Below are 18457 nucleotides of genomic sequence, written 5' to 3'. Positions count from 1 at the left end.
TTAGATATTTTTATAGTGCATTATACACTATACACGTTAGTAAAAAAAGTTATACTCTGATTAATGACTATAACTTTTGAATTAGTGATAAATACTCGATCCTAACATATAAGTAAATTTATATATATATATATATATATATATATATATGGGAGGACTGAGCCAAATTAGATAAGTAAATTTATATTCCAGCAAACCAAAAATCTATTTCTAGAAAATTCTTTTCTACAAGGAGACAGTGAGAGGAACCATGTAAACACATAAAATTAATTCCTGTAAGATAGTTATCAACATTTTCTTTTATCACTAGTCCCATGTCAATTTGTAATGAGGAAACGTTTTCCCTCTAAATTTCCACGCAAACTACTGATAGACATCTCCATTAGAATGTATTTGAAAAAAAAAACGGAAATGATGAACATAAATTCAAAATATGAATTTAATTTTTTTTACCTTTTATTTAGATGCAATTTGAACCTTTTTAATTTTATATAATTCAATTGTCCTCATAAAGTTTTAGAATTTTAATTTTTAAATTCCTATCTAAATAATATATTTTCATTATACGATAGTTTAAATTTTTAATAAAATAAATTATAAAAACATTGTCAAATTTGTTGTGATGAAGTTTGATAAAGTAGTGTCACTGGGATCACCATGCCTACGGTGCACTCCGTGCACGTAAAAGCCTGGAATCATAATGCTAATGTCTTAATTAGTTAATTATTTTTTATCTTGGATCATATGTTTTGTGGTCATGGTATAGCCTATAAATAAAATAATTTTTTTTTCTTTTTCTAAAAAAAAGTATATAAAAAATCTATTTATAACTTCACACTTTTCAATTGTGGAAAGAAAAAGCATAGCTTCTCATTAAATGAAGTTATTATAAAAATAATAATTTTACCATGCGTATCAGGATTTGCTTCTTTGTCACACCATCGTCTTTGTCGGCATCGATTTGATTCAGAACGACTCTCATTCATCGAATAACTTTTCCCAACATAATGTTCTTGCCTTAACCTTTGGTCGGTCTTTCTCAAGGAAAATATTTTCGCACTAAGGCACTTCGGTGAGATCTAAATCATTCAAATGGAAAAAACGATAAACCTAACAACTATAAAATGACCATAGGGACCACAACTGTATTAATTCTTTGTGAATGAACACAAGTTTTTAAAGATGACAAGAAAAACGAGTATGCCTCATTTCACCGCAATTTTAGTTGTTTAATGCTTCAAGATCAAGCAATTAATTGTGAGTGAGTGAACCTTCAATTACGAATATATAATATTTAGAAATATCTGTCTGACTTTCAAGCCTAATCACATATTACATTTGAAAGGATATACGGGTATGAACGATGGGTTTATATATTTATATATAACCTCTTATTTCATATACGACGCTGATCTAAAATTTTAAGATAATAAATGATTTATAACTTTGTTATTTTTATTTGATGTAAAATTTTGACTCATATTTGTATTATTTTCAACAAAGAATACATGTACGTTGCATCGCTTTCAAAGAACCCGTTAAACTAAGTGCTTTCATTTGAAGTATAAATAAAAATAACGTAATGATGAAAACAAAATTCACCATGAAGACCTACGAAATGTTCCTGCCTTGTACCATGGACAAGTGATCTTCAATCGTACGTCCTTCTAGAAAACAAAAGTTCAAGGAAATTCCATTCCAAAGGAAACAAATCACTGTCATATAAGGTTTGCATGGTAACATTGTCCACGGTAATCTTCTTGCCTTGCACCTTTAGACAAGTGACCTACCATCTTTTGAGAAAGCTAAAGTTTCATCGAATTCCAACACCAACAGAAACATGGCAATTATATCCTTTATCATATCGCCACTCACCAAAGACTCCATTAGGGCAAACCTGAACTTTGCACGAGAGGGCACATTTCACGTTTTCTATACAGCAAATAAAGAAGCTGTTTGTTTATGTGCTTTTTTTATTTTTCTCTAAAATTTGTCTCCTCCAGCCTAAAGTTAATAATTATTCCAAATGTAAAGTCTCCGAGAATCTTAACTTATAAATAGGTCGAGCAATTTAATGATAGCACAAGACATCGATCATTTCCATCCAAATTAATTAACGTACGAAGTAGCAACATGTCGATCTCTAAACCTGCACAAAAGCCTCTTCTGCCAAACCCATTTCAGTTGAGTGACACTGAGATCATTGAGAAAGTGTACGCATCCCACACTTACGATGACGAAGTGTTTGATAGTGAGCCACTTTTCAACGTTGTGTCCAGCGTTATCAAGCTATCAAGTAGAGTTGTTGGGGCTATTCTCAAGGTAAATTAACAAAAATCAAATTCATAACTTACAAAATCTCTTTTTTTGTGTGTTTTATAGCTTCCCTTTTTTAAGTCATTAGTAAGTATAACTTCAAGTATTCAGATACCTGACTACAATTTTGGGTGTCATGCAGATCGATGAGCAAAATGGTTTTGCAGGAAATGTTATTGCCACAAGCACTTTCAAACCAGAATTCTCAAAACTGAAGCTCATGTCCTGCCATGTATTTTCTCGCTTACTCCATTTTATTACAAATCATATCGCGATGTTTTTGTCTTCGTTTTGTTGCGAAGAAATCACTCCATTTGAATATACTTAGAACATAGTTAGTAGTATATTTTCTAATACTTTCACACGTTTTATTAAAGCAAAACTTGAGACCATTATCAGAATTAAAACGTTAGATGGATGATTTCACTAATGTTTTTGTATATTATTTAAAGATAAAACTATAATATACTGTATTAAAAAATACAAATTATGAGATCATTTCTAAATGAAATATGAAACCTGCATGGTTTTAATTTTTAGTAAACTTTTTAGTTCATAAAACAATGAATTATGGTGCTGCATGGTTTTAGCAATTGATTATGGTGACAGATGATAACAACCCCTTGGGGGCTGGAGAACGCACACCAAACAACCCTAAGGATTCTTCAACAACTGAGAACCTTCTCGTGGGATGCAAAAGTGTTGGTGGCTCTAGCGGGTTTCGCTTTGGAGTACGGAAACTTCTGGAACCTTTATCAGGCATCAGACCCTCTAGGGAACTCGTTGAAAGTGCTGAATCAGGTACAGCATAGACAGCTTCCAGTGGTTGATCTGAACTTAACAGTGAAGCTGGTGCTGGAGGCTGTTGAGAAGATCAGTCGTTGGGGAACCTTGTCCGCTGATGAAAGCTATGACACCGAGGATGTTCCTGCTTTGTCGGATGCATTGGAGCAGATCCCCCTTGTTGTTTACTGGGTTGTCGCTTCCCTTGTCGCTTGCAATAGCAACCTCCAGGGTGTATCGTAAGTCTTATCTCAACAAACATGTTCTTCTTGTCAAATGTTTGTTGTCGAGTAATTAATCCTAAACTTTTTATGTTTCAGGAACTATCCGTTACTGGAATTTCGTGCCAAACTTTCTCTCGCTCTGGATGAGTTTGCCAGGCTACTAGTGATATGCGAGCAGCAAAAAGGTTTTTGTGTGCTTCCTTCAATATCATCCTTTTCATCTAGTTTTTACTTTACTTAAGTGATGAAGATGAAAAGAAATGTTTTAAAAATGCAGATCATGTAGAAGACTACCGGAGGCGTAAGAGGAACTTTAACAAGCCTAAAGACATTGTAGACTTTTTGAAGCTTTTGATCAGTAAAAACGGCTCTCAGAACGCTCAAATATACGATGGCAACGCCAGAAGGACAGTGGTTCGTATCATATATTAGTTGTGTCAAGCTTTAATTCAGTGTAGAATTATTTAAGCTCTCAATCGTGTTATTATAAGTAAAAAGCGATGGTTTGTTTTGTTGGTAAATAGAATGTTGAGGTTTTCAAAGACAAGTACGTGCTGCTATTCATTTCGGGGTTGGACAGAATAGAAGACGAGATTCGGCTTCTGAATTCAATTTACGAGGGACTAGTGGAGGATCCGAATGACAGGAGCGGATTCAAGAAAGAGGAGTTCAAGATCTTGTGGATCCCGATGGAGAGTGGATGGGGTGATGCGCGCAGGGAGGTGTTCAACACTCTGAAGAGCTACATAAAATGGTACGTGGTGGAGTGCTTTGAACCCTTGCCAGGAACAAGGCTGATTGAGGAGGAACTAAAGTTCCAGGGTAAACCTATACTTCCAGTGGTGAAGCCACAGGGCGTGCTGCTGAACGATGATGCCTTGGACATCATATTCGAATGGGGAATCGACGCATTCCCTTTCAGAAAATCGGATGCCTACCTACTTGCGCAGAAATGGAAATGGTTCTGGGATGAAGTAAAGAAAACAAATCTTCACGGAATACAGGTAAAACCCCAAAACCAGCTTACCGCGTTTTCTTTATATACATTCACCGATTAACCCAGAAATTGTTGCGTGTGTGAATGAATAGGTGAAAGGTGATAGGTATGTGTTCATATATGGAGGCAGCGAGAAGTGGAGCCGAGAGTTCAGTGTGGCGGTGGATAAAATAAAGAGGCACGAAACAATAAAGAGGGCAGATGCAATAATAGAGCATTACCATTTGGGGAAGGATGACCCGAAGATAGTTCCTCGGTTCTGGATCGGAGTGGAAGGGAAGAGGCAGAAGAAGCACTCGGAGAAGTTGGACTGTGAGATCCAAGAGATTGTGAAGTCTTTGCTTTGCCTGAAGCAGGACACGCAGGGATGGGCCATTCTCAGCAAAGGGTCCAACGTGAAGATTTTAGGGCACGCCCAACCCATGTATCAGACTGTGGCTGACTTCGAAAAGTGGAAAGACAGAGTGCTGGTGAAAGAAGGGTTCGACATTGCCTTCCAAGAGTACTATGAGACCAAGCGTCATCTTCCTGCTCCTCAACCATGCGAATTCAACACTCTTGATGTTCTCGCAACCATAACATGCCCTAATGCCTCTTGTGGACGCGTCATGGAGGTCACCTCCGTTAACTACAAGTGCTGCCATGGTGGCAATGTTGCTGACCACGCCTTCACATCTCCAACAACCCAAACCTAAACCTCAGTTACAACCTCGGTTTGTTTTCGAGAAACTACGCCAACCTGAATTCCAAGTGTGTTTTTTACTATATATCTATGTTTGCATGCATGTGAGTCTCAACGACTCGGTCCCTTGCGACCTCTTCATAAATAATGCCATATTTTGTATCTTCTGAGTTAGATTATTATTCAATAAATAATATTTCCTTCTGCAACCGCATTTCAACCCTTACAACCTTTTAGTACTTCCACTGCTATCATATTCAGTTTTTTTTAGTCAAAATAAAAAGATAATCGAATTAATGTGTATAAGGGTGCCGTTGAATACCAATCAAGCTTACACAGATATGATCACGATCTTACCTACACTACACTAAGTAGCTGCATAAAAAAAAGTTTTCTGTAAGCTAACTTTTAAAACTTTTCTTCTTTCTCTTTATTATAAGTTCCAAGACTACACTGCCTGATCAAGTTTAATTTAAAAAACTACATGAAATAACCTTGTTTGACGATTTTATTTTTACCTCTAACTTCAACTAAATTAATGCCAAGTGTTGACATCATTCATTTGGGTCACTCTCAAGTTGTAGTTGTTTTATGTTTTTTTCTTGCTTATATACATCCCCAATCCAACGGAAACAGAGTTGACTATAGTTTCACGAAAGGTGGGTGATGAAGTGGGTCCATCATTTGGTTGGTTCTTGATCGGGGGCTACCCTCCAAAATAGTAATTGGTTGGAGCTTGATTATGTGTATAAACTTTGACCCACCAACGGTCAAACACAGTTTTAATTGACCATGTTTTCAATGTGCTATCTAGTCGCACCCCATTTCCTCTGCATATAATGTATAAATACCCTTTTCTCTCGTTTACGCTCTTAACTAAATTAACTAAGCACAACAGTACTTCATGGATTCATTTTTTCCCGAGAAACTTCTGGGTGAGATTTTCTGGGATCAACCCCTTTTGCCCACTGATCAAAGCGATGTAATTCAAAATTCCCATATGATCAAGGCTGAAGCTTTCCCTCCAGCAACTCAAAGTGCTTTTGTTCAATATATAGACCTACCCAGAAGAAATAACCCTCTAAACGGGTCAAATTCAGAGAGCATGAGTAAGAGGATGCTTGCTTTCTTGAGAAAAAGTTCCCCTGTGGAGAGAAATAACGTAGAAGAGAATGAAAGAGATCGCAGTTTCAGGCACATGATCAACGAGAGAATGAGAAGACAGAGACAGAGACAATGTTGCTTGGCCCTGCATTCAATTTTACCACATGGAACCAAAGTATAAAGATATTGCTTTATATATATTATTACGAATATCTTCTGTGTATTTATTTATATATATTCCCATAAACATTTTGAGGATAAAATTTAAAATCATAAATTAATTTAATTCTAAAAGTCCAATTTTTCTTGTTCACGTAAAAGTGATGGAAAGTGGTGGAAACAGAATGCATGTATATATTTTGAAATTTGGATGTCCCCAACAGTTTGTATTTCATGTTTTGTGGCAGACGGATAATAATTCTGTGATTCAAACAGCAGCAAAGGAAATTGTAAGGCTACAAGGATGCAGAGAAGAGCTGAAGAGGAAAAATTGCGAGGCTGAAGCAAATGCTGAAGGTGTTTGTGTGAGGAACGAAGATGGAGGAAGCAAGATTGCATATTTGAGAGTTGCAGATCCGGAGTGTGGAATTGATTCAATGGTTGAGAGGCTGAAGTGGTTGAAAGAGGAAGGAGTGGAGAGCAGGAGGATCAAATCAAGTTTCTCCCCAACGGAGTTGTTTGCAGTGTTAGAGATAGAGAGTGGTGAAGAGGTATAATGTTGTTGGAAAACAAGGAATGAAGTTCATGGGAAGGTTCATTGGAAACTTGGAAGAAAAAGCAAATATAGAGTTAGAATTTCATTATAGGTGCAGTTTAATTTGTAAATAATGTAGATGATAGACAGACACACGGGTGGGTGGGTGGGTCAATTCACTCTCTTTTTTTTATTTGTGGTCAAGCTTGTATACGTGTAACACTATTTCAATTTTAACTCAGTTATTACATAAATACCCTGTCTAGAATTAGTGTGTTCTTTTTGTAAATGAAGATTTCCAAAATGTAACAAATTATAAATGCAACCATGAATGAACCAAGCTGAGGCCTAAGGAGCAATGGCATGCGTGGTGTAGAAACAACTATGTTTAATAGAATGGTCTTTTAGTCTTTTCCTTATGATTTTAGAGGAATTAATAATTTTCCAAAACTGGAACGGGGCTTGAACATCTTATGATTCATGTTTTATGTAATTATTTCTTGGATTTTTCGTTTACTTTTGTCATCTTATTACATTATGCAATAATATTGAATATGCAAATAAATAAAAACATCTTTAAAAAGTTATAGAAGAGAGATTCCCTAAATTTATCTATGAAATTACATATAATAGTAATTATATTTATATATATATATTTAAGTTTATGATTCATTTTGTTTTTTATATTTATTTTTTTTCTTAATTGAATCCTGATATTCGTTAAATAAAATTAATTTGGTCCTATTATTTAAAAATGTCATATAATATCAAATTTTGGATTATGTTCTACAGTAGAATGTATTTTTTTCACTCCACCTCTCACCACCTTCTAAGCTCTCAACAAATTTATTTTAGTATTTGAATTGAAATGAACATTTCAAACCCTCTCTCATAACAGTGGATGATTCACTTGGCATTGTCCGTATTCAAATCTTCAACATAATTCAAGTCCTTAAACTTCTCAAAGATTTCGACAACCCCAAAAGTCTCATGTAATTGGAGCTTCTTGGGAGAGGAAAAAAATGTGTTTGCAACAGATTGAAGTGAAGGGAGGTGGAGAAAGGTGATGATAGGTGGAAAAAGGTGTAATAAGAAAAAACAAACAAAAGAAAACATTAGGAGTTCAAAAAATAGAAGATGATCTAGATTTTGATACTGACAATTTTAAATACATATGTTTAGATTGTTTGAAATAGAAACATTATCTTCTTCTCCGATTATAGTGGATTTACAACCACTGGCTGTGAAAATACTTTGTTATGAGAAATGTTTAAGATTTTTAATTTGTCTAGCATCAAATCAAAAGTCACATAATAAGAACACACAAAGTTAATTATTCATTTATTATTCAAAATAGTAGATATTTTTAATAAAGTATTGTGATTGGAATATCGCTACTTGTAGTTGTAGCAAGCATTAGGCCTTTGTCATCCTTTCTCATTGGTTGTCACAATAATTATTGGTTTTTTTTTTTTAATTCTTCTTTAATACCCAATTGTGGTCCTACTACTTGGATTATCCTATGATTTCATAAGATTGTTCCTTTGGGTTCACATCCTTATTATATTGAGTACATTTGTAATTATCCATTTTTAAACTTTTTTATTGTTTTGCCTGCTTCTTTGTCATCATAGCCATAGAATAAGAAATCATATCTTCTATTTTCAATGTTCTGCAAATTGTCTTTCTCTAGATCAATGCATAACATTTTTCTAATTCATTTACACAAGATTTCTTCACGAACTTCCTCCAAATCATCTTCCAATCCAACAAAGAATATATATGCATCTTCAATATTTTAATTAACTTCTGATACGGTTTCACATTATTATCAAGATTATTCACGACTACTTTGTCGTGATGGTTCAATTCTTAAAAAATCTCAACAAACTCCATAATATTATGTTAAGGTGTACCTATTTTATTTTGCAACCATTATTACTATAGAACCACCAATAGATAGGAAACATTGGGTTTGGCACCAAAGCCCTAGTAAAATAATTACATTAATAAATACATCCAGAAATCATGAATTCACGTTCCTAAGCTATGGTGAAGTTAGGTCTATTAGGAAGAGCTTATTTAAGGTTTATTTGAGCTTACCTGCATTTTGCAAGTGTTTGGAAACTTATGAAAATGGTTGTTTTCAACTTATTTTAACAAACTTTGTGGGATAACCAATACAAATTAACAGTTCAAATTGATTTCTTCAATTATAAAAATAAATGAAATCTACGGCTAATTAGCTTAACTAAGTTATTTATCCAAATTCAACTTTAGTCATACATAACTATTTAGCTTCATATAGTACAACCTATGAACAGAAAATAACAACCACTTTATCAACTAAGCTACAAAAGGGAAAATTATTGTTCACCACCATTAAATTTTCAATGTATTTCACTCTTATACAATCTTAAAGGAAAATTTGATTACTTAATTTAAAATATATTTTATTTATATATTATATAATTTAATTTACATTTTTTTTATCTAAAAGCATATTTAGATTGTTCAATTAAAAATATTATTTCCAAATGTAATTCAAAACATAAATTTAAATTATACAATTCAAAAAAATTTACGGTCCAAAATATTTCTTACCCATAAATAACTGAAACTTTTTTCAATTTATACAACAAGAAGGTATAGAAATAATAAAAGAAATTCTCTCATATTCTTAATGGGCAGACGCATATCTGGTATTAACAGTATTTTTCCTCTTTCCAACCCCTATTTTTTTTAGACTAATTTTAACTTATGTAATTTAATTTCAAACTAGTTAAGACACACTAATCAAGTTTTAAAAAGTATTAAGAAAATAATATACAAAGACAAATATAAGTAAATAAATATTCATTAAATTCTTACATAAAGAATCATTGTTATATAAAAATTCTCCTAAACCCATATAAAGGAAGGCTTAGCTAGATATAGAAATTAAAAGATAACAATAGATTAAAAGAAAAAAGAAAAGATGTGAAGTTTTAAGAGATAGGCACGAAGATAATATAGAGATTATTTTAGCTCTCCCTGTTCTCATCTCATAAAAATGCAGGTGCAGCATGAGTTGGATTCGGATTTTCAAAAAATAATTTAAAATTCTTATACGTATCCTCAAAATTTTCTGAATTTAGTGAGTTGAAGTAGCAGAATTCTATCACGTCACTTTTTATAATTTTAATTTACTTATAGATTTTTATATAAATTATTAATTATATTTCGATTCAAACAATATATGAAAGTAACAGAGACATAGAAATTAAAAAAATTAAAATTATATTATATGTTATTTAATTTATAATTTCAAGTTTATCTAACTATTAATTCAATCAATTTATATTAAAAAAGTTATGGCAAAATATGCAAATAAAATCTTTAATACATGCATGTACTTACATATGCAATAGTAAAAATTGAAATTAAAATATGTAATGTTTATATATTGTATTAGGGCTAGGTGGATAAATGCCTAAAGATCGAAATTTCTCTTTTCAATTGTTATTTTCAGGCGGGGAAGTTGGGACAATCAGCCCAAGTATCATGTGCCCATCTCAATACAGTTCTGCACAAAAGACAAAATTACATTCATGGTAAAATAATAATATTTTTAATTATATTATTTTTTAATTTATATATTATTATATTATTGCACTATTCCTTCCATTCGCCAATTTGAAGGACTCTCTTGTTATAAACAATATATAAGTAATGAGAGGATACTGAGCATTCATGTTCCTATTTCCAAGTCCAAGTCTTTCCTTTTCCTAGTTTAGAATCATAAAATTTTACTCCATCCCTCCACAAAATCAGCAATGATGAAATAAAAGAAAAGGAAATTATATGTTCACAACACATAAAACAAAATATACTTACTCAACAATCTATTCTAACAATATAATATATATATATATATATATATATATTGATAATTTTTATTAAAATAATATGACATTGAATTGTCAAATAAATATATTCTTTTAAAGAGTCTTAGGGTTTTTCTTTTTTATTTCATGATTTTGGTTTGAGTTGGAAATTGTAAATGAGGGTCAGTTGATTTTTTCTTTATAAAACAGGGATGAAAGGAGTGATAACTGTATTAAAGCTGAAGTCGTTACAATATAAACTAGTTTTCTTTTTATTTTTTTTAAGTGAAAGTTGTCATGATACATACCAGAATTCATAACGACTTTACTTCGGTATTTTTAAAAAAAATATTTTTTAAATGTTCTTGTTATATTTATTTTTTTAACCCTAGAGTTTTTTCTTTGTTTTTTTTAATTTGAGTTGATTGGTAGAATAAATTAACATAATTAATTGATAAAATGTAGTAAATTATAGATAAAGTTGGTTAAACTTAACAATATTTTTCATTAAACTAGAAATGTTAAGATAATTACATTAGATAATAAAAAATTACATATTGAAATATATTTGAAAATTGGATAAAACAACAAACTGGTTACGATAGGAACAGTTGTTTCTATGATGTCTTTAATATCTACAAACTTTATTGTTGTTTTTTAAATTTTTAATCAATGTTAAAATATATTAATGTCGACTTTTATTTCATAATACTTTTGTATTTTTACTATTTAGTGTACCAATCAACTCAAATTAAAAAAAATAAATAAATATAACAAGAATGCTTAAAATATTATATATATATATATATATATATTTATTTATTTATTTATTTATTTATTTATTTATTTATTTTGAAGTGAAGTCATCGTGAGTCTTTACAACTTTCATTTTTCTAATACATTAAAATTGGTCTCTATTATAATGACTTCTCATTTGCAAAAAAAAAAATCACTTCAACTTTGATATTTTTTATCACTTCCGACGACTTCATCTTATTTAAAAAAAATAAAAATAAACCAACTCTAATTTACAAATTCTACTTTAAACCATCACTCAAATAAATAAAAAAACCCTATAACCTACTATCTTTTTAAAACCAAAACATACAATTATTCCACTAACGTATATTATAAAAATAATTGCATATTGTCTCGTTGATTATAAATGAAAAGAAAAATCAATTCATCATGGGTTCATTAAAAATTTCACTATGTTATACATCAATTAACTTTTTATCTACAAAATATATATATATATATATATATATATATATATATATATATATATATAAACTTCTAAAAGATATAGCACATCAACTATAGTACATAGTTAAAAAAGTCTGTTAACTAATTCTATATTGTGTTTATTAATTTTTTTTACACCAGTGTAAATACATGCTTGCGCATGTGTATAAACATTTTTTACACTTTTATATGTATATAATTTTATATTTTACAAATGTTATCAAATTAATACAAATTAAAATTATATTTTTTAGAAATGAAATGAATGAAAAAATAATCATTAAAAAAAAAGATATAAGCGATTTTATAAAAATTATATAAAAGTAATGATTAATTTTTAAAATTTTAATAAATAATTATATTATAAAGAGGAAAATAAAAAATGAATACAAAAAAGAAATATTTTTTATGTATAGTCATAGATATTTAGATTAAATATGTAATACTTATTTAATGTGAAAATGGAGGAAAATTTGAATAGATAGATATCCGAGTTAGAGGGCTTTCTTTATCATACCTACTTAAGCTTGTATAGCTCTAATAAAAAGACAGAGAACAATATAGTTTACAATTCGAAACTAAACGTTTATACTAGATGAAAATAAAATTGTCTCTTTAATAAGTAATATTAAAATTACAATTATCGTTTAGAGAAGGAAAAATAATATGAAAAAACAAAAGTGATGGATCAAGTGAAGGTTGGAGGAAACTTAACTTTTGACGATCGATCAAAACTGGTATTTATATCTCTTTGCTCCAATGCATTCCCACCTCAACAACTATTTTTTAGTCCATCTTCAACAACCCCACTACATTTTCATGGTCTTTTAAGTCGTTTTCTAGTAGAATTTGGAAATTTTCGAGGAAACAGAGTTAAAGAAAAAGTGACAAAGCTGCTTTTGTAACAAATATCAATTTGTCGTTTTCTCTTTTAAGAATTCCATGTTCATATTCCACAGTAATTGACTTCTACATTTTTTTTCTCTGCCACGCGAACAATGACTAGTATACCATTCCTTGTTCAAAGTTAATAATCTGCTTTTTCTTTTGTTTTATTAAATTTAATGATTTTGTCTACATCAGTTTTAAGAGTTAACATGGAAATTTTGGTTGATGGAATTAAACCATTTTTTTAATATTGTAGTATTTGTTCTAAATTTCAGAAACTAAAAAAAAAAACCTTGTGATGGTAATAATTTGTTGAGATTGGAGGGATCAATGATAATATCAACTTATTTAATAAAAAACTTCTGACAAAATATCTTCATATTTTTTTTATGGTTTCTATTCTTGGCTGTGTGTGATTCCCCTTTATAGGTTATTGTTTAGTACGATAAATTATTAAGCTAATGCATGGAGTGTAGTGTTTATTATTTTTGTCATGACTCACTACCTACCAAGTCAAGTCGTTTCAAAAGTCACTACTAAAGTTGCATTATTTATTTCAAACAAAGAATAAATTGTTTGATTATAACAACCGAGAATTTGTCTGATCCATACCAAATTACCCAAGCTGACTCAAATAATGACTGTGGAAACTCATCACGTGGACTATTTTGTTCCTTAAATATATGTAAAAACAAATTTAGATTCCGAAATAAAATAATTCTTATTTATCTTTTAAATAAGTAAAATTTATGATAACAAAATTATATGTACTTATTACAAAATTACTTTATGAATTTTCTCTAAAAAATATAATTTAACATTGAATTGGTATATTTTTAAGGAAACACTAAATGGGTCCTGAAACACTGTAATTTTATAACAAATGTCATTACCCTACTTTTTAGATATGGATTAAATCGAACCTTTTATTATAAAAATAAATTACAGCCGTTTACATATGTAAAGAAGAAAATAATTATTTACACAGTTTTTATTGCTCTTCCCATTCTACTTTTATTTTTTAGATTCTCACTGTTTGTATGGAGGTGAAAACGAAAAAAATATGACTTTACAAGAATAGTGAGAAAAAAATTATGTAAATAATAAGATTTAGATAAAAATATTGTAATGAAGAGTATAATTTATATATAAAAATACATTTAAAAACTTAAAATAAAATGATAATATTTTGAAAGCTAACAAATTTTATATTTAACATTTTATTTTGTTATCTTTTCTTCTTTACAAATAAAAGAAATATTATTTTTTTAAGCTAAAAAGTGAGTTATCAAATAAAGTATGAATACACCATTTCTCTTCAAAATTAGAACTAAAATACTATTTTTATTGGAAATAAAAATAAATTACGAAAAATAAAATGTTGATTAAGTCTTTAGCAATTTTATTCCACTTGTTTTTCTACCTTAAATATGGAAAGTTGACACGAAGAAATTGGTCAAAAGTAGGAATTAAGATATCTGCAGTCAAAACTGACCGCGCAAATCTTATCTTCTAAACCATTTCTTTTATTAAATTCAAGCACCAAGACTTCTTTTAAATTCTACACTTTATTTGGTGAGAGAAAAATATAGCACAGAGAAAAAAAAAAAACAAGTACTTCCCAGCTTAAGTTAATTAATCTCTCGTGCAACTTTTTACATCGCATAATATCATTACTAAAAATACATGAAACTTTTTACAAATTTATTGAAAAAATTTACAAGATTTTTTTCTACTATTTTTCCTAAGAATTTTAATTAACATGTAATTCTTTTATAAATAATTATTTCTTACAAAATTATAAAATTCGCAAGTATTTCTTATAAAATTTATTATGAAAAATGTTTTATACAAAATATTTTACAAAAAATTTGACAGTAATTTTTTATAATTTCTTTTTATAACAAAATTTATAAATATTTCTTAAAAAAATTTCAAAATTTGTAGTAGTATATAACACGTTGATTGAAAATTAACAGAAAATATGAAAATTTGTAGTAGTATATAACACGTTGATTGAATAAGTTTCCTTAATAAATTATTTTATAAATAAATCTTTACATCAGTCAGTAACACTTAACTATTGAAATGAATTTTGTTAAGATTCTTAAGATAAGAGAACTCTTTTTTTTTCTTTTATCGGCCTCAGGATAAGAGAACTTAAATAATTTTTTTTTTAATAATTCAAAGACCCATCTATAAAAGATATTTCTCAAGAACTTATGAATCCCTACCTTTGTCTCATGATGAATTATTATAATTCAACTCTCGGCTAGAAAACAATGTTTACTATGATATAATATGATACAAGACATATGTAAAAGTATATATTTAAATCTTTTTTATAATAATTTTATTATTTTACATTTTGTAGTTTTGTCATATCATTTTCAAACTATGCATATTCACTTCTATAATATAAAACTAAGTTAAACATTAGGATATGTTTGCACAAAAAGGATAAGATCATTTCAGTAATGTGTCAGTGAATGGATTATTCTTACTCTTCGATATAAATCCATTATTTTTCTATATTTTCCTGTCACCGAAAAGACTTATTACAATTGTAGTAATATAGAATATCAAGAAATATATAAAAAAAAAAGTTTTATTTTAATTAGGTTTCAAATAAATTTTACTAAGTACATTTATTTGAAAATTTGTGATTTTACTATATAAGAGAAAACTCTTTTAAATCGAAGAAATTGAATGTCACATAAAATCTCTTCTGTAATGATTTCCTTCAAAAATTTAGTTTCTTCATGCGAAAGAAAGAACTCATCAATACCGGTCCAGAAAACACTTTTTGTTTTTAAATTATATAAGATTAAATTTAAAACATTTCATACGAGAAAGCTAATTATAAAGTATAACTGTATTTTTCTTACACTAAAAAATGCAACGTCTACTTTATATTTCCATTACTAATTATTATAATTTTTGTGGAGCTCTTTCCATTTTATTTATTAAATAATAACCTTATATTTTTGTCAAAATATTCCTGATATTTATGATCAAAATTTAAAATAAAAAGTAATACATTGAACAAGTTTAAAATTAGATGTCCATTTTATTGAATCAATCAACGGATTCAACCAATAAAATTGAAATAATTAAATTAATTTAATGTTTTCATCCGATCAAATCCAACTTAAACTGATCTAAGTTTAAAATTAGTTGTGATGTAAACTATTTTCACAAATTAGTTATAGATAGATTATGAAGGGAAGTGGTTTTAGAAATGGTAACAAACAAAGGTAAAAGAAAGGTTGGATTTTTATGAAGAAGTTCGGTTCTATTTGCAATGAGTGGAAGGATCACTGAATTATTAGTGCTCAAATCAAGTTTACTTTCTAGGAGTACAATCAAAGATCAGGGGATGGTTGGGTTCCAATTAGATATTTTCTTTATGCCAGCCATATGTTTTTGTCGACTAATTAAGATAGAAAAGAAAGAAAGTATATAATAATTACTACTCTCATTTCAAATAATAAAATCAAATAATGCAATAAAGAAAAGGATCATGAGTTTAAAATTAAATTAAAATAAATTAAGAGTTAAGTTTGAAATGTGCTTTTGATACCAATAATTTGACAAAGAGGTGTCGACAAGGAAGAAATTATTAAAACAGTAAAGCAGTAAAAGAGTGGAGACAGAGAGAGCAGGAATGTGGCATGTGGGGGCATTCATTCCATTATATAAACAAGTGCTGTGGGATGCATCTCCTCCACATTAGTGTTCATTCTCTTTTCCTTTTCTTGGTTGACCGTTTAGGATAATGGACACATCTCTGGTGTTTACGGTGCAGAGGCGGGAGCCAGAGCTGATAGCTCCGGCGAAGGCCACTCCTCGCGAAGTGAAGCTACTCTCAGACATAGATGACCAAGATGGGTTAAGGTTTCAGATTCCAGTGATACAGTTCTATAGATATGATCCAGCGCAGGCCGGTACAGACCCTGTTGCGGTTATCAGAGAGGCCTTGGCCAAAACGCTTGTGTTTTACTATCCCTTTGCAGGTAGGCTGAGGGAAGGAGCCGGTCGTAAACTCATGGTGGACTGCACAGGGGAGGGTGTTTTGTTCATTGAAGCTGATGCAGATGTCACACTCACTCAATTTGGCCACGCTCTTCAACCTCCTTTCCCCTGCTGGGAGAATCTTCTTTACGATGTTCCTTCCTCCCAAGGAGTTCTTCACACTCCCCTTCTCCTAATTCAGGTATATTCATTCTTTCACACTTCAACCATCTTCATAAAGGAAAGAGTTGCACAAACGTCACTTTAGAGTATATCACTGGTATTACTGCCAATAGCCAATAGCATAAAGAAAAAAGCAGAGCACAGCAATAATAGTCGAGCAGGAAGTAAGAAACAATGGACAAAAGGTTAAAAAATTGAAAAATATGATAAGATTTTGCATGGTGAAAACACGTGAGTTGACAAAGTGCGTGCAGGTAACGCGCCTCAAGTGCGGGGGATTCATATTCGCGCTCCGTCTGAACCACACCATGAGTGACGCAGCGGGTCTGGTCCAGTTCATGAACGCGGTGGGAGAGATAGCGCGCGGGAGGCAGGAGCCCTCGGTCCCACCGGTGTGGCGCAGAGAACTTCTGAACGCGCGGGACCCACCGCGAGTGACGTGCATCCACCGCGAGTACGACGTCGTTCCGGACACAAAAGGCACGATCATCCCGGTGGACGACATGGCCCACCGCTCCTTCTTTTTCGGGCGCAGCGAACTCTCGGCCATCCGGCGCCTCCTCCCCCCTCACCAGAACCAGTGCTCCAGCTTCGATGTCCTGACCGCGTGCCTCTGGCGGTGCCGCACCCTGGCCCTGCAACCCGACAGTGACGAGGAGGTCCGCATTATCTGCATCGTGAACGCGCGCTCCAAATTCAACCCTCCTCTACCAGAAGGTTACTACGGCAACGTTTTTGCTTTCTCCGTGGCGGTTACGACTGCGGGAAAGTTATGCGAGAATCCTTTGGGGTATGCTTTGGAGTTGGTGAGGAAGGCGAAGGCGGATGTGAGCGAGGAGTACATGCAGTCGTTGGCAGATCTGATGGTTACTCGAGGACGGCCTCACTTCACGGTGGTGAGGTCGTATCTGGTGTCGGATGTGAGACGTGCGGGGTTCGAAGACGTTGACTTTGGGTGGGGTAAAGCTGTGTATGGAGGACCCGCCAAAGGAGGTGTTGGAGCCATTCCTGGTGTGGCTAGCTTTTACATACCCTTCAGAAATGATAAGGGCGAAGAAGGTTTGGTGATGCCCGTTTGCTTACCCTCTGAAGCCATGCAGAGGTTTGAGAAGGAGTTGGACTCTGTGCTCAACAATCGCCTTCCACCAACTATTAATACTCCTTCTTCAAATTCCAGGCACCTCCTTCTTTCTTCCTTGTAGTCTAAATTACCAATCCAGGAATAAATTCCACCTTCTTATCACTCTCTCTCTCTCTCTCTCCCCAAATGTTATCCATTTTCAATCTTTTATCCATTGTATCCTTGTCTCTATATAAAGTAAAGTAAGAGTTGAGAAAACTCCTAATCAAATAGTTAATCACAACTTTGTGCGGATTATAGTTAATTAAATAGTTTTCATGTCTTACGTATGATTACCACTCATTTTTAATATATTCTTTTATATGAAAATAGTTATTCTC

The 18457-nt window shown here is 31.4% G+C and overlaps 3 protein-coding genes across 3 annotated transcripts; all 3 read left to right on the top strand.

Moving 5' to 3' along the window:
- Positions 1-2066: 2066 nt before the first annotated feature.
- Positions 2067-5211, top strand: LOC114192479 (protein SIEVE ELEMENT OCCLUSION B-like). Its single transcript, XM_028082214.2, has 7 exons — positions 2067-2322; positions 2459-2548; positions 2926-3338; positions 3420-3508; positions 3601-3737; positions 3848-4327; positions 4413-5211. The coding sequence occupies exons 1-7, from the start codon at positions 2134-2136 to the stop codon at positions 5013-5015; spliced, it is 2001 nt and encodes a 666-aa protein (XP_027938015.2). The 5' UTR covers positions 2067-2133; the 3' UTR covers positions 5016-5211.
- A 657-nt stretch (positions 5212-5868) lies between these two features.
- BHLH92 (basic helix-loop-helix (bHLH) DNA-binding superfamily protein) lies at positions 5869-6951 on the top strand. Its single transcript, XM_028079819.2, has 2 exons — positions 5869-6281; positions 6514-6951. Exons 1-2 carry the CDS (start codon positions 5907-5909, stop codon positions 6820-6822), a joined length of 684 nt encoding a protein of 227 aa, XP_027935620.2. The 5' UTR covers positions 5869-5906; the 3' UTR covers positions 6823-6951.
- A 9514-nt stretch (positions 6952-16465) lies between these two features.
- Positions 16466-18402, top strand: LOC114191882 (HXXXD-type acyl-transferase family protein). The gene is made up of 2 exons (XM_028081328.2): positions 16466-17015; positions 17251-18402. Exons 1-2 carry the CDS (start codon positions 16578-16580, stop codon positions 18196-18198), a joined length of 1386 nt encoding a protein of 461 aa, XP_027937129.1. The 5' UTR covers positions 16466-16577; the 3' UTR covers positions 18199-18402.
- The last annotated feature ends 55 nt before the right edge of the window (positions 18403-18457 follow it).

This window comes from Vigna unguiculata, chromosome 7 (assembly GCF_037176805.1).
Source record: "Vigna unguiculata cultivar grain cowpea cultivar isolate G323 ecotype 2 chromosome 7, ASM3717680v1, whole genome shotgun sequence".
NCBI lineage: Eukaryota > Viridiplantae > Streptophyta > Magnoliopsida > Fabales > Fabaceae > Vigna > Vigna unguiculata.
This window is presented reverse-complemented; position numbering and strand designations above follow the sequence as displayed.

Excerpts from the sequence above, each read along its gene's own strand:
- LOC114192479 (XM_028082214.2), top strand. The coding sequence starts at position 2,134 with ATGTCGATCTCTAAACCTGCACAAAAGCCTCTTCTGCCAAACCCATTT. Across the intron at positions 3,339-3,419 it reads AGCAACCTCCAGGGTGTATC|GAACTATCCGTTACTGGAAT; the intron begins GTAAGTCTTATC and ends TTTATGTTTCAG. Across the intron at positions 3,738-3,847 it reads GCAACGCCAGAAGGACAGTG|AATGTTGAGGTTTTCAAAGA; the intron begins GTTCGTATCATA and ends GTTGGTAAATAG.
- BHLH92 (XM_028079819.2), top strand. The coding sequence starts at position 5,907 with ATGGATTCATTTTTTCCCGAGAAACTTCTGGGTGAGATTTTCTGGGAT. Across the intron at positions 6,282-6,513 it reads TTTTACCACATGGAACCAAA|ACGGATAATAATTCTGTGAT; the intron begins GTATAAAGATAT and ends GTTTTGTGGCAG.
- LOC114191882 (XM_028081328.2), top strand. The coding sequence starts at position 16,578 with ATGGACACATCTCTGGTGTTTACGGTGCAGAGGCGGGAGCCAGAGCTG. Across the intron at positions 17,016-17,250 it reads CTCCCCTTCTCCTAATTCAG|GTAACGCGCCTCAAGTGCGG; the intron begins GTATATTCATTC and ends AAGTGCGTGCAG.